Here is a 13,372-nt window from a genome sequence, read left to right as displayed (position 1 = left end):
TTTTTTTTTTTACATCATGCATGCGTATATTTAGAAAGTGTCAAAATGCTCTGCAGCAATTACATTACAGTTATGCTTTGATTTTGTTGTCTTTTGTGTCGTTTTAAGCTGCTGTTTGACTGAATGTGCGAGCTTAAAGAATCAGTGCAACAAAGGTATAAAGAGAGCTCACCTTGGAAGTTAATTGAAGGGAATCAATTTTATATCAGTGTAGATTTTTTTTTTTTGTTGGACTTTGAGAACTTCTTGTAAGTGAACAAAAGCTTTGGACTTGAATAAAATCTTCACCACCCAAGGTAGATAATAAATTAATTGTAGACCACTGTTTCAGGGTGTACATACGTTTTTAGCAGGAATAGTCCCATTATATATATCTGAAATATCTAGGATATCCTTTGAGTAAATGGGACAAGCATATGAACTACATTTTTTGAGTGTCCTGAATATAGGCAATAAAAGTTTCACTATTATAGAGTCCCTGATATATATATATTTTAAATATCATACTTTTTAAGACACTCTCTGAAAAAATGTTTTATTTTTATTTATTAAATATTTTATTTTTTTTTTGCAAAGAGAAGAGGTGTTAAATAGCAAGAACCGAAGGACCTTTAGAAAGTGTCTGTACGATAATTATGTTGTCCTGTAGATGGCGACATTGTTCGCAAAATCTCATCAGAGCTCTGTTATTCATTTATGTGGGCTTATCTGTGTATGGATTATTTACCATGTCAATACTGATACATGTTTTCCTTGTGTTTTTAGAAACAAACCAATAATTTAAAAAGAAATAAAACAAAATAAATATAGTTTTATGCATAGATAACATGGAAAATCAGTATTTTTTATTTAAACTATGGTGGTAAATGTTTAATCATATATTTATGGGTTTATGTTATATTTATACTATAATATATGTAATGGGATTGCATGTTCCGATAATCATGGTAAATATGTTAAATAAGCAAAACTGGTTTATCATAACACACACAATACTTTATGATGTATTTGAATAATATATTGTACTTTTTATGTGTAATGAGCTTGATGATTTAGTGAAGTATGTGTGTGTGTGTGTGTGTGTGTGTGTGTGTGTGTGTGTGTGTGTGTGTGTGTGTGTTTTCTTTCATTGTTTTAAGCCAGTTGGGTCAGAAGTTAGGGATTCAGCACTAGGTAATGGGTCAAAGGTAATTCTGTCAGGACCTGTGGATTTAAAACACACGAGAGGGCTGGAGTCCGAGGTAATGCCTTTAACCTGTTATTCCTCCCTCCACATCTCCTCTGGCCATTGTTCTGCATTTTGACGACTGTAACCACAACACACGGGCTGGTGAGAGCAAGAGAGTTCAGAAACAGTAAACACACACACACACACATGCTTTCCACAGCCACAACACTCACTGACAGCCTGAGCTGGCACACATGCACCTGTGCTTTACTATTAGCCTCAGGGGAAGGATTTAGGTGAGCTAATGACTACTACTGTCCCTGTGCTTCTCTTTATTTCACTTCTAGGGGAAGGAATTTAGGTGTGTGTGTGTGTGTGTGTGTGTTGTGTGTCTGTGTGAGTATTTTGTCACTTCCTATATAAGCTGTTTTATATATATATGTATGTGTGTGTGTATGTATATATATATGTGTATAGAGTGTGTATATATATATAAAGCTGTCTGTTGGCTGCTAGCTTGTTATCTGAAAGCGATGCAGCAGTTTAGATAAACCCATGCTTTCTGAGTTTACAATTTGTGCTTTATTTTTATAAATACACACTCAGAGGACTGATGTACTTTGGAAAGGACTAATATTCCTCCAGTGGAAGTGTCCCATTCATGCTTTTATCACTACAGTAGAGATGCCAGGCTCCCTGTGCCTGGCAGGATGTCATTTCAGGTAACTCTTAACTGTAGCTCTGCACTAAACCTGCTGACACATAAATGCAGGCGGCGGCACTCCAACAGTCCAAGCTGTTTTTTTCTTTGTTTTTGTTTTTTTGTTACTGAGACAGACAGAAATGAGAAACGGAGATGCTGTCCAGCCTACATTCTATGAAACTTTTCCAAGTGTTTGTATGACATCTGACTATCATCATCGCATGTTTTTGTAATGTGGGCCAGCATGTGTCATGCTCAAATATCCTGCACGCGCAGAAAAGGAAGGTAAAAGTGAGACTCTAGGTATGAACATAAGCTGCACAGAAGAATTCTTACAGACATATTCTCTCTCTCTCTCTCTCTCTCTCTCTCTCTCTGTATACTTTTTTTGTATACTTTTTTTGACATTTTTTAAAATTTTTTTGCTTTTAATATATTGTTGGCATATTACACATACATTATTTTTTATACTTTTTTAGCCTCAGTTAATCACATTTTATAAATATACAATAAACTATTGACCACAGCCACTATATATATATATATATTAATATATATATATATATTATATATATTACATTTAGGGTTGTGGGACATACTTATTATAATAATAATTCTGCATACATAGGTTCACGTAGTATTGCAGCCCCTTCTCAAATAATAAAGTAATTTCAGGTAAAATCAATATTTCATGGCCTTTATTTTTTCGGTAAGAAGCTGTCATTATCGCAAAATAATAGCCGGTTATTATTGCAAATCAACCTTCTTCAGACTGACCGTATATTATCCCTTGTTTGTTGTACCCCTGATGTCCACAGCCCAGTGTGTTGAGGGAAAACAGGAACCCACTTTCAGCTGTCACATTTCTTGAAGGGACTTGTTACCTCTAGATGTGACATGTCTGCTCAACTCTTAACCTGCAGACAGCTGACCCCTGACTCTCGTATTCTTTTGCTGTTCTCCGCCTGCCACCCTTCCACCAGATACCTGACCTCGCTGTCACGGCCTGTTATTGTTAAAGATCCTTTTTACCATCTGGAATGGCTGTGCACTAAACATTAGACTACACTCCCAAACTGTTGTTTTAAATCAACAGAATGGCAGAAGCTTAGCTAGCTGGGCCGCTGCATAGTGCCACGGTATTGGTTTTTGTATCAGAACGAATAAACAATGGAAAAATAAACACTGGTTTAGATGCAAGACAAAGGGATGTGACTTTTGAACTATGCCTGTCGATCATCAGCAGGTGATGGAAAGCTACGATTTCTAAAGCGGCACTTGGTTTCCTCTCTGAACAAAGCAGCTGTACTGCCTACACTGCTTTCAGAAGAGCCCCCTACTAGTAGGGAGTGCAAGTGCACCAATTTTAACCTGAATGTGAGGGAGCACTGACACAGCTAGCAGAGCTGTTCTGACAGCAGCTGTCAGTGGCTTGCACACCTCCTGCAGAGAGGCAGTGCTCACCACCCTAACACCACCCCTCACCTACTTTTATTTGGAGACCTGGAAGCATTCGGGTGGGCTTCAGTGTGGCTGCTCAGGCTCAGTCAAGCGTCACATAGCTTGGTGTGAATGGAGGGGATTGAAGGCCATGGCTGGCCCTAGAAGACCCGGGCTGCTGAATTCACTGGCCTGGAAAACAGTTTACCAGATGTTTTGAAGGTGTTAATTATAGCATATTCTGTCAGAGCTGGAGCAACGTAGTGACGTCTCTTTCACCAGCTCAAGCACAATTAGGCATTCGAGGTTCTTTCTCGGCAACCTTGTCAGTGGTGGGAGAGAGGGTCTTAATTGTCAGGGTTACTCTCACTGTGTCCTCTAGCAAACTCGCAGTTTCTCCATTTTCCTTCAGGCATTTTTTAAAAGGTTTAATTTTTTTCACAGCCTGTTTTTTTGTGAACATTACTGTACCTCATATTTGGGCTTAAGGTTTTAAGCAAAATCAGTGGTTTTCAACGTAAAGGCCCCCAATGTGCAAAATAAGATATTTCCCCTGATATTTTTGGCGTAATGTTGATATGGTTGAAAACTAATTCAATTTAGTGGTGGGCAGAGTGAGGCTTCATGAAACACTGAAACAGTCGAAGCAAATGTGCTGAGTCTTCGAAACAATTCGACACTCGTCTCTACGGTGACACCTAGTGGTCATTTTCAAGTTTTGCCCTGAAATAGCTTTGGCAACGAATCAGTTAAGCGAATTGACAAATTATAACATATATGTGGGTTGGGGGAGTGGTTAGTGTGCATGGCTGGCATGTTGTCAGGACCTGTCACTTTAGGTTCGAATACCGGGTGAAGCATGTATATAATTATTATAAATATTTGAAAGTTGTGTTTTTATTAGTGGTGGGCATAGATTCATTTTTTTAATCTAGATTAATCTCACTGTAATCTTGGAATTAATCTAGATTAATCTAGATTAAAATGGCTAATTTGAAGTAAATCTTTGAGAATGGGTTTCTCAAGCCAGGTGGCGCATTAGACCAGGGGCTCATCTCCTGTTTCCAAAATGCATCACAAACTGCTTGAGAAAGCTGTTCTACTATAATAATTGGTGATGAAAATAAATTATGTTCAATAAGATGTACTTGTTAGTATTGATAGAGCTGTGCTGCACTCAAACATAGTAGTTTGACGACTACTCTTCCCCTGTGCTACATCAGTGCTTGGCCCGGCATCTTCCGCATTAGCTCAGGGATGCTTTGCGTTTAGGTGGTACTTGAGACTGCAAGAACTCCTACAGTAAACAAATTCCGCATTGCACAAGGTGCAAAAACCTTACGCCTGTTTCACACATACTCTGTCTGCAGTTGCGTATTTTTTTTACGCACCCATGTTAACGGATTCCAGCGTTCACGCGGTTGCGGTCCGTCAGTGCGTTCCAGGAGCGGTGCGTCTGCAGCAGTGCAGCGATCGTTTACGTACCGAGTCTATTTTTACTGTGCTGCATACACTGAATTAAAATGACAGCGCAGTGTTCACGGTAAAAATTAACATGGATTGACATGGAAATGCAGTAATTTCACAATAAATGAATACTAATTAAAGGCTTCTGTGTTATACACGCAACACATGGGTTTTTGGCTAGGTTTAAAACAAGAAAAAGAGCACCTTTAGATAAACGAGGCAACATGATATAGGCCTATGCACTTTTTTGGAAGCAGAAAAACAAAGTTCATTAAGAACCGTGCGATTGCTTGTAATAAAGATTTAAATGCAAAAGGCACGAGAGTCGACTGTTTCTGTCAGGGGTGCTTTAATTTTAAATATTTGCAATATCCCAACAAGAAAAGTAGGCTAATTGTTGTGTTTAAATGTTTTGCCGCTTGTTTGAGCAGCTTATTATACAAACCTAGAAGTCAAATGCATGAATGATATGTTGCTTATTTATTAAGTTTAAACTAATGTCTATGATTATGAAAGATTGTTACTGTTCTGTGATGAGTCATATATATTTTTTATTTTTTTAATGTTTTATTTTTTTTTTTACATGGTTTGAAATATAGAATAATGAACAAATGTTGTGTTTGTGGACTAAACAGCCACATACGTAACGCACACGGACTGCATACCCAGCTCCCAACCCAACTTTGAGAATAGATTAACGTCGATATTTTTTTTATCGCCCGATAAGAGTCTCACGTTAACGCAGCATGTTAACGCCGATAACGGCCCACCACTAGTTTTTATTGTTCTGTTCTTGTAATCTCTCTGACAACTGAATAAACTCTTTGTGAATTTGTTATTTTGGTCATGAAAAAATTGACATTAATAAAATACACCAAGCCACAACTGGCATTTTTTACATATAAAGATTTTTATTTAAATATATTAATTGTTCTGCTGCATTAACTAGACTTTTATACTTTGCGGGAGTTAGGTTAAGACAGATGTGTGATTGTGAGGTTTGTTCCCGACCCTGTCGATCAAAAGCAGATTCGGGTCTCGAAACACTTGTGAAACACCCCGATGCTTTGAAACGCTTTAGTCACGTGACATGGGTGTTTCGAATCACACTTCGGAGCAGTGTTTCGAAAAATCTGTGCTACGCGATCTCAACACCATATCGAAACATCAGTTTCGCGTCAGCCATCCCTAATTAAATTAATTTTACAAAAATTGTTTTGTGATTCTATAAGATGCTGATTCTGTATGTTAAAAAAATTATTATTGAGGGGAAAAAGTCAGCTGAAATATCAACATTTGTGAAATATGCAATAATGATGTGTTTTGTCATGGAGAGGTGTGATATTTTTCAGTGGGATTGGATTTACGATTTTTACTTGGAAGTTGATAAAATGTTTGTAGACAACCACCTACCAACCACGGTGAACACCATAGTAACCACCTGACAGCAATCTGACAGTAAGAGATATTATAAAGAAAAAGGTCCCTCATTTAAAGTCACAATGTAATGGAAGTAGTAGTAGTGTTTTTTTGTTGTTGTTGTTGTTGTTGTCGTTTTTGTATGTTGGGATGTACATCTGAGTAAAATGGATTATTGGAAAATGATTGGAAAAGTCCGGCATATATCACTAAAGAGAAGTCTGATGTTTGACCAGAAGATCCAATTATGACATTTTGATTATAAAATAAGGTAAATAAAATTGAAACATATTAATTAATTAATCATTTACAATAAGATCAATAACATGCATTTAAAAATTAGATGGGCTTTCATGCAAACTTTGAATGTGAAATGTGTGAAAAATGTAAATGTTAAACAATTTTTTTTATCCAATGCAAAGACTTTTCAACAAGCATGAACTGCTGTATTTGTTAGAGTGATCCATCATGTAAACGTCTGGCTCAACTAATGCCATGATTGGAGGGTGGGATTTCTTGTTTTCTGAACGAGACAGGCCAGTAGACGTGTTTGGGAGACCAGTTTGTAAACAGTTATTTTTGTAATTTCATTTGATGCTGCACAGTGGTGAATAAATTACCCTTCACCTTTAGTTTAATCTTTTTGTAAATATATAAAGACTGACAAAATCAAACCTATAACTGTTTGTTCTTAGTCTGTTTGTTTATTTCTTGACTACTAACAGTATTTAATAACAGAGTTTTGCATGTCACAGAAAGCGTTAGCAAATAAACTTTTCCCCACCTTTTGTTTTGTCTGGTTTGAGTAGTGTTTTGTCTTTTTCTTCCAGTGTGTGTAATTTGAAAAACAAACAGCCTGGATGGAGCTTCATGAATAAAGGATACGCTGGTACAGGTGGGCTGCTGTGGGGGGAGACGAAGGCCTGTCAAGCCCACCTCCAGTGTCAATCACGAAACGACAACATAAAGAGAACCAGAGCGAGAGTCTGTCTGCCAGCCATGCTCCTAGAGGCGCTTCATGGAAGAGCTTGTCTTACTCTCAGGCTGATGTTTCAGCTGCAGGCTCAACAGGGACAACAAAAAGGCAAGAAGTGTGATGGCAGGGCCGGGAGAGGATGAGGAAGAGTGAGAAGAAGAGTCGAGAGGTGCTCTAGGCCTTTAATCCACCTCAGTGGTACTACCTCTTCCAGCGCCGTGCCCCCGTTAGCGAGACAGCGCTTCACCCGCGCCTGGCAGACACGTCTCCGCTCCTCCGTGCCAGCCCCTGACAGGTGACAAAATCAAAAGGTCACGTCACTTTGAACTGGCAGCGTTTGTTGCCCTGCTGATTTCCCCCGTGCCACCACGGCTTGCAGACGAGGTTGGAGGCGAGGCGGGGAGCAACTTTGGCAGCTCCTGAACTTCGTCTTTGTGAACTTTTGTACCCGTGATTTTGCTAACAACACTGCAGCGCTGTGTGATTTTTGTCACAGCTGCTGCTGCCATTGTTGACACAGGCTTGTCTCGGGAAGCTGGGGTTTTATTTACGGAACAGAAAGCCAGAGTGTTTTTCTGGGTCCTGTGGGTTCAGGGCTGCTGCAGATTACAGTAGAGCTTGAGCCGTGGGACTGACAACACCGTTGACTCCCGTGGCTTCTGGATACGCACGACCCTGGCGCGTCCTCTTGCCGGTCTGTGTGCCCCGTACAACTCAGCCCCAAAGAGATGTACTGACTGCTCTGTCCCTCTCCCACACATCCCAGCAATTATTTTGCCCATTGTCCTCATATTTGAATCGTGACCACTTTTATTGAAACGTAATACTATGCCCAAACAGAACCGGCAGAGTTTCTCCGAGCACCAACAGTTGTACTCTCTGACTTGAGCCCCTGCAAAGGTCAGACCACAGTCAGCCAGTGCTGGCAAAATATCAAGCCCTCCCTCTGACCAGTAGGGCTCTGACAGCCTGTGAAGAGGCTGTTTGGGCTCGATGTGCTCCGGCGAGAGCCCTTATCAGCCTTCCAGGCCTGGGCTCTCCCGGGCCTCTGGTCCACACGCAGCATACAAAGCAGGGCCAGCCCCTTAGCAGCTGGAGACGCTAGAGATGTCTCACATTTCAAAGAAGAGCTGGAGGAGGGGAGAGCTCAAGAGCTGAGAGGCAGGGAAAAAAATGAAAGTGCATATCTTCATGTTGGATGGCTTGTCTAGCTAGGGCGTCTATTCCCAGCGCACCTGTCACAGGGAAGGTTAGAATTAAAAGCTCAGATAGCAGGGTTCTTCCTTCACTGATGGCAGAAGGCAAGAGAAAGTGCATTAACTTGCCAGGATGGATGTCACGGCGCTGGTCTGGAGATGGTGCCGTTGCTAACCGAAAGGCCAAACAATGGACTAAAAGTCTGGCTGTGATGCTATTTTAGTCTGAATTTCTGTCTGCAAGTGAGACATATTGACTGCCAAACTTTTGAGTTCATGCTACCACGGGTTTTCTTGAAGTTCGACTTCCTCCAAGTTCCTTTACCCAGCGTATGACCCCAGGCTAACCCAGTGCCAGAGCAGCATCGCTCTTCTAGTCAATCCGTGTGCTATTAGGCTAGTTCAAAACACCATCGCTAGTCTCCTCACAACACTGCGTGTATCTATCCTGAACCCTCCTTTTGTTTCTGGCGCAGGCTGCATTTACATAAGAGGCTTATAGCAGCCATACACTCTCTCTTTTAGACAAAACAAAGGAACAAAAGCTATTGTTTGCTAAGTAACAATTTTTGGATGTCACAAAATATTGATGAAATGCATGGAGCCAGAAAAAAAAATCATCAAAAAGAAGATGTATTCCTCTCCTGATAGCTTTTAGGTGTTTTCAGATGCCCGAGTTGTCCTATGTAAATAGCACACACATGACCTCTAAGCTTTAATGCGGGATTGACAGGAGGAACTACACAAAGATAAATAATGAACTGTGTCTTTTTATTCCTCCGGCAACAAACACAGACATGTGATACAAGCTCCTCTGGGCTCCCGTGAGCCACTGAGGCCAAATATAATGTTTTCAGTTGACCGAGATCGAGACTCTTTATTTGTGTGCCAACATATTGTCTGATTATTTTGGTGTGTACAGTTCTGATTAACAAGCCAATAATGTATATGAATAATTAATGCTGCCAAATTACTGGCTCACACAGGAAGGATTTTTTTTTTCTGTCTGTGAGAGTAAAACATATGTGGCATATTTTAGATTCTATAAACAACTCTTTCTATCAGCGATTGCAGTTTCCCACGAACAAATGAAAGTGGCGTGAATATTATTTCACTAGTTGGTTTAATTTGATCCCTTTCAGAACTGCAAAAATGTAAAGAGTGATTTTCTGTACAAACCCACGGCTATGATGTTGTGTGTCCTTGTTAGGTGGCGTTGCTGTTGCTAAGGTTGTTCTGAGTGGTTGTGAGCATGTTGCTACGGTGACTTCTAGAGTGTTGTTAAGTGGTTGCTATGATGTTCTCTAAGGTTTATGAAGTGGTTGCTTACGAGTCTAAACTGGAAGAGCCCACCTCTAAGTCTCTGTGATATTCTGGTCTGTAGAGACAGTATGGCTGGGTGTAATAATTAATAATATTGTACATATTTTTGTATACATATTTAAAAAAAAAAACTATTTATAGTATAATATACAATTTGAGCACTTTGCTAGATAAAAAAGTGTGGATGTTCAGAGAATGAAAAACAACAACAACAACAGCTTATTGTATGAACAATAGTAATAGCCTGCAAATTTTTTGAAAATTTAACTAAACATTTGTTGATTCCTTGCCCTCTATCTTTCTCTCAATATTCTCAGCATGACTCTTTTCATCATTTTTGCTGGTCTGTGTTCACATGTTCTTCTGGTTGAATCGAGTAGCAAGCAGCATTTCTCGAGGTCATGGGCATACAAGTCTTTGTGTGCTTGAGTTAAGTATGAAAACCTGAAGGGGTTTTGAAGGGACCATTGTTGGCCTGGATCTGGTCCACTGAAGCACATAGTTAACGCTCTATGTCATCAGCCTCCCTTTGCCAAAGACTCTATTGAGGTTTTAACCTTATGGACAAGAGGACACAACTGATGACTTTAGAAACTGAGGTCAGACTCGGAGGGTTTGCTTTCTAACTGAGGACTATGTGCTCTCATTTGTTTTCATTTGAAGATGTGGAGATGTTCCGAAGTGTACTTGTGAAATTGATTTTCTCTTTGTGTTTTTTTTCTCTTCTTTTTTTTTTGCTCTCTTTTGTTCTGCTCTTCACAATGCGCAGCAAGCTGTGGAGGATTTGCTGGAGGACGAGGAGGAAGACTTTGACAGAGATGACAAGGTAATTATGGGTGCCACTCACAAACATGTATTCTAACACAGATGTATATTTAATGCTCAAATGCTCTTTTCTAAAGTGAAATGTAATGAAATCGTAGTAGTTATTATGTTTGACCTCACTCAAATACCAGTAGGTCATTGTTTTTTTTTGTGTATTTAATGCTTTAGGCCCCTTTTCATAGAGTCTAGGTCCAAAGCTAATCTGTCAGAACTGCAAGCACCTTAAGTCTACAGAGTTGAACTACATGTTTCCGTTCTTCCCAGAATAAAGAGGAACCGCATAGGCATAAATAAACTTGGCTTCAGATTCTGTATGTTGAGCTTCTAATATTTCTCAAGGCCTTTGAAGTGCAATTAATAGCATTCAAATGACCACAGGCCAAATGCCCGAGCTGCATTCACAAGGAAGCATTTTAATAGTTCTGAATAGGCAGATTCATGTTATTGCCCATCAAAATATCAGCACTTATGTACTTTGTCTGGAAATGGGTCAACAAGAATGTCAACAAGCACATTTTTGAGCAGTGCAGAGATAAGATGAAAACATAACCTTTGACACCTTACTCAAATGTCTCCTTAGTGTACTTTTAAAGAGCATAAAGTATACTTACTGTGTGTGTACGTAGACAGTCTTAGAAGAATGAACTGAATATCTTTAATAATGTTGTCAAGGGTCTGTTGTTATCCAGATTAACTTCAGTTGTGAGGTTGGGAGGTTGAAAAGAGCTACTTGAACTTCTTTGTTTTAGGCTTTTCTTCTCTGATGCCCTCTCTCTGTCTTTTCTCCTTCTCTCTCTCCAGTTGCATAGTTTTAGTTTGCATAGGCTTTCTTAGTTTTGTTTTGTTTTTTTCATAACTGAAAATGATTACATAGTTTAAATTAGAGTTTGCGTTAATGTTGCGGAGGCTATTTTGAATTATTAGACTAGCTTGGGATTACTACAGGTAGGTCAAAAAGTTCAAGTATGATAAAAGTACTAAAAATGTAGTCAATGTATATGTACAGTATATATATTTTAAGCGACACAAGAAGTTACACCAAAAAACTTTAATATATTTATTATTAAATATATATGATTTAAGAATTTTGTTGTACCGTAAATAAAATCTGATTGTGTTATTCTCAATGCTTCATAGTATACGTACATAGTTTGTTAATGTGACATTTAGTACACAGTTGTTTTGGGGGGGTTTTCAGCAGTTTTCAAGTACTGTTTTTTTGCTTTTGAACAATATTTGTATGATTTGCTGGACTCTCTGTGTTGCGCTCTATTAAATTTTTTTTGGGAGCAAAAACTAATTAGAATGACAGAATTAAATTGAAATCAATTGCAATATTTATTTATTCATGAACTAGAAAACACAAATAAATGAAAGCATTTCAGTAAATATTTATCTTAAAACAGTGAATCAATTATTGATCAATTAAGTTTTTATTCGTAACAGTTTATTTGTCAAATATTATGTATTTTGAACTGTTTCATTAAAATGAATCAGAATTAACAATGCTACAGATAACAGAGGCTTCACAAAAGCAATGTAATGAAACAAATACCATGATGCAGAATCTTGTCAGGCTACAACGCTAGAAAAAGTGGTTTGTTATTTTAAAAGAAACTGAATGAAATGCATACTTTTAGTTCCTCCTCAATAGTTTGCATTTCTCCACACACTCTCATTACCTCCTTTGTTTGTTCAAAAAGTAAAATATCAGGGAAGGCCCACTTTTACTGGATGAAGGAAGAAAAAAATGGATAAATGTGCCAAGGCCTCATTTTAATTGAACCTGAAGCATATGTTGCAAGTGTGTGCAATATATCCCAGATGTTTAGGCCAGGCTTAGCTCTTCCTTAGTCTCCACTAGAAAGCTATTAGTTGGATAACCTTTGCTCCAGGGGCTAAATGGAGTATTACATGGCAGGCACCTGTTTTGCATTGGACTGGTTACCTCTTGCAGGCGTAGTATGAGCCAAGACACGTGTTCTTACTTAACAAACTGTTTTGTGATAGTTAAAGGTGTCTTTCTTCAGACTCACTGCAGATATTAGTCAATTATTCTTAATGAAATCCAAAGTCAAGGCTAATTGATGGAGACGGCTCAGTTGTTTTGCCCAAGTAGGCAATTGGTTCCAAAACAAGAAACAGGGAGGGAGGGAGAAAAAGAGAGGAAGATCAGGTGAAAGCAAAGTTAGTGCAAGTGACACTGTAAAAGTGTTTTAAAATGGGGGATTTTTGCACCTGGCTATGTGATACACATTGCAGACCTGCCAACCTGTACGCATTTTGCGTAGCGGCTACGCATTTATACCTCAAAGTACGCTGGTACGATTTGTCACTCTAAACTACGCAAAAATCTACTGATGCCTATGTCCACGCACAGTATTCAAAACAAGCAGCAGAAAAAGACGAAGAGTATTTTTTTTTTTTTTTGCTTGTTTTGTTTTGCATTTAAATAATTTCTGCGTTTTATTTCTCTCCTAGTAGACTATAGTTTATAGTTTCAGTTTGAAGCGGCTGGCGCTCACCCCGTCAGATGCTCTGACAGAAAGGCTGCATGTGAGGCTGACAGAGATGCGCTGTTTAATGTGTTTGAGATGTGCTGTTTTCCTTAATGCATAACTTGCATTTCACAGGTATATTCTCCAGCTGTAAATGTTTAAAAAAGCCATGGAAATATTTCCAATTTGCTGTCAGAAGTGCATGAGTTTTTGCTTTGTGATTCTCCGCTAAACTCATCTACTGCAGCTCCTCTCAGCGCAGACAGATCCACCCCATGGAAAGACGGCTGGTACCAGAAATTGGCCTTTGTAAACTGCTCCATATAACTCCAAAGACTTCATTTAGAACGAGCGCAG

The 13,372-nt window shown here is 39.0% G+C and overlaps 1 protein-coding gene across 1 annotated transcript in view; it reads left to right on the top strand.

Annotated features, from left to right (window-relative positions):
• The window catches only part of LOC109087451 (multiple C2 and transmembrane domain-containing protein 1-like), a 158,295-nt gene that overhangs the window by 121,406 nt on the left and 23,517 nt on the right, over nucleotides 1-13,372 (top strand). Inside the window, exon 17 of the mRNA XM_042756655.1 lies at nucleotides 10,462-10,518. Within this exon, the coding sequence (XP_042612589.1) occupies nucleotides 10,462-10,518 (57 nt within the window). The remainder of the gene's footprint in view (nucleotides 1-10,461; nucleotides 10,519-13,372) is intronic.

This window comes from Cyprinus carpio, chromosome A5 (genome assembly GCF_018340385.1).
Source record: "Cyprinus carpio isolate SPL01 chromosome A5, ASM1834038v1, whole genome shotgun sequence".
Taxonomy (NCBI): domain Eukaryota; kingdom Metazoa; phylum Chordata; class Actinopteri; order Cypriniformes; family Cyprinidae; genus Cyprinus; species Cyprinus carpio.
This window is presented reverse-complemented; position numbering and strand designations above follow the sequence as displayed.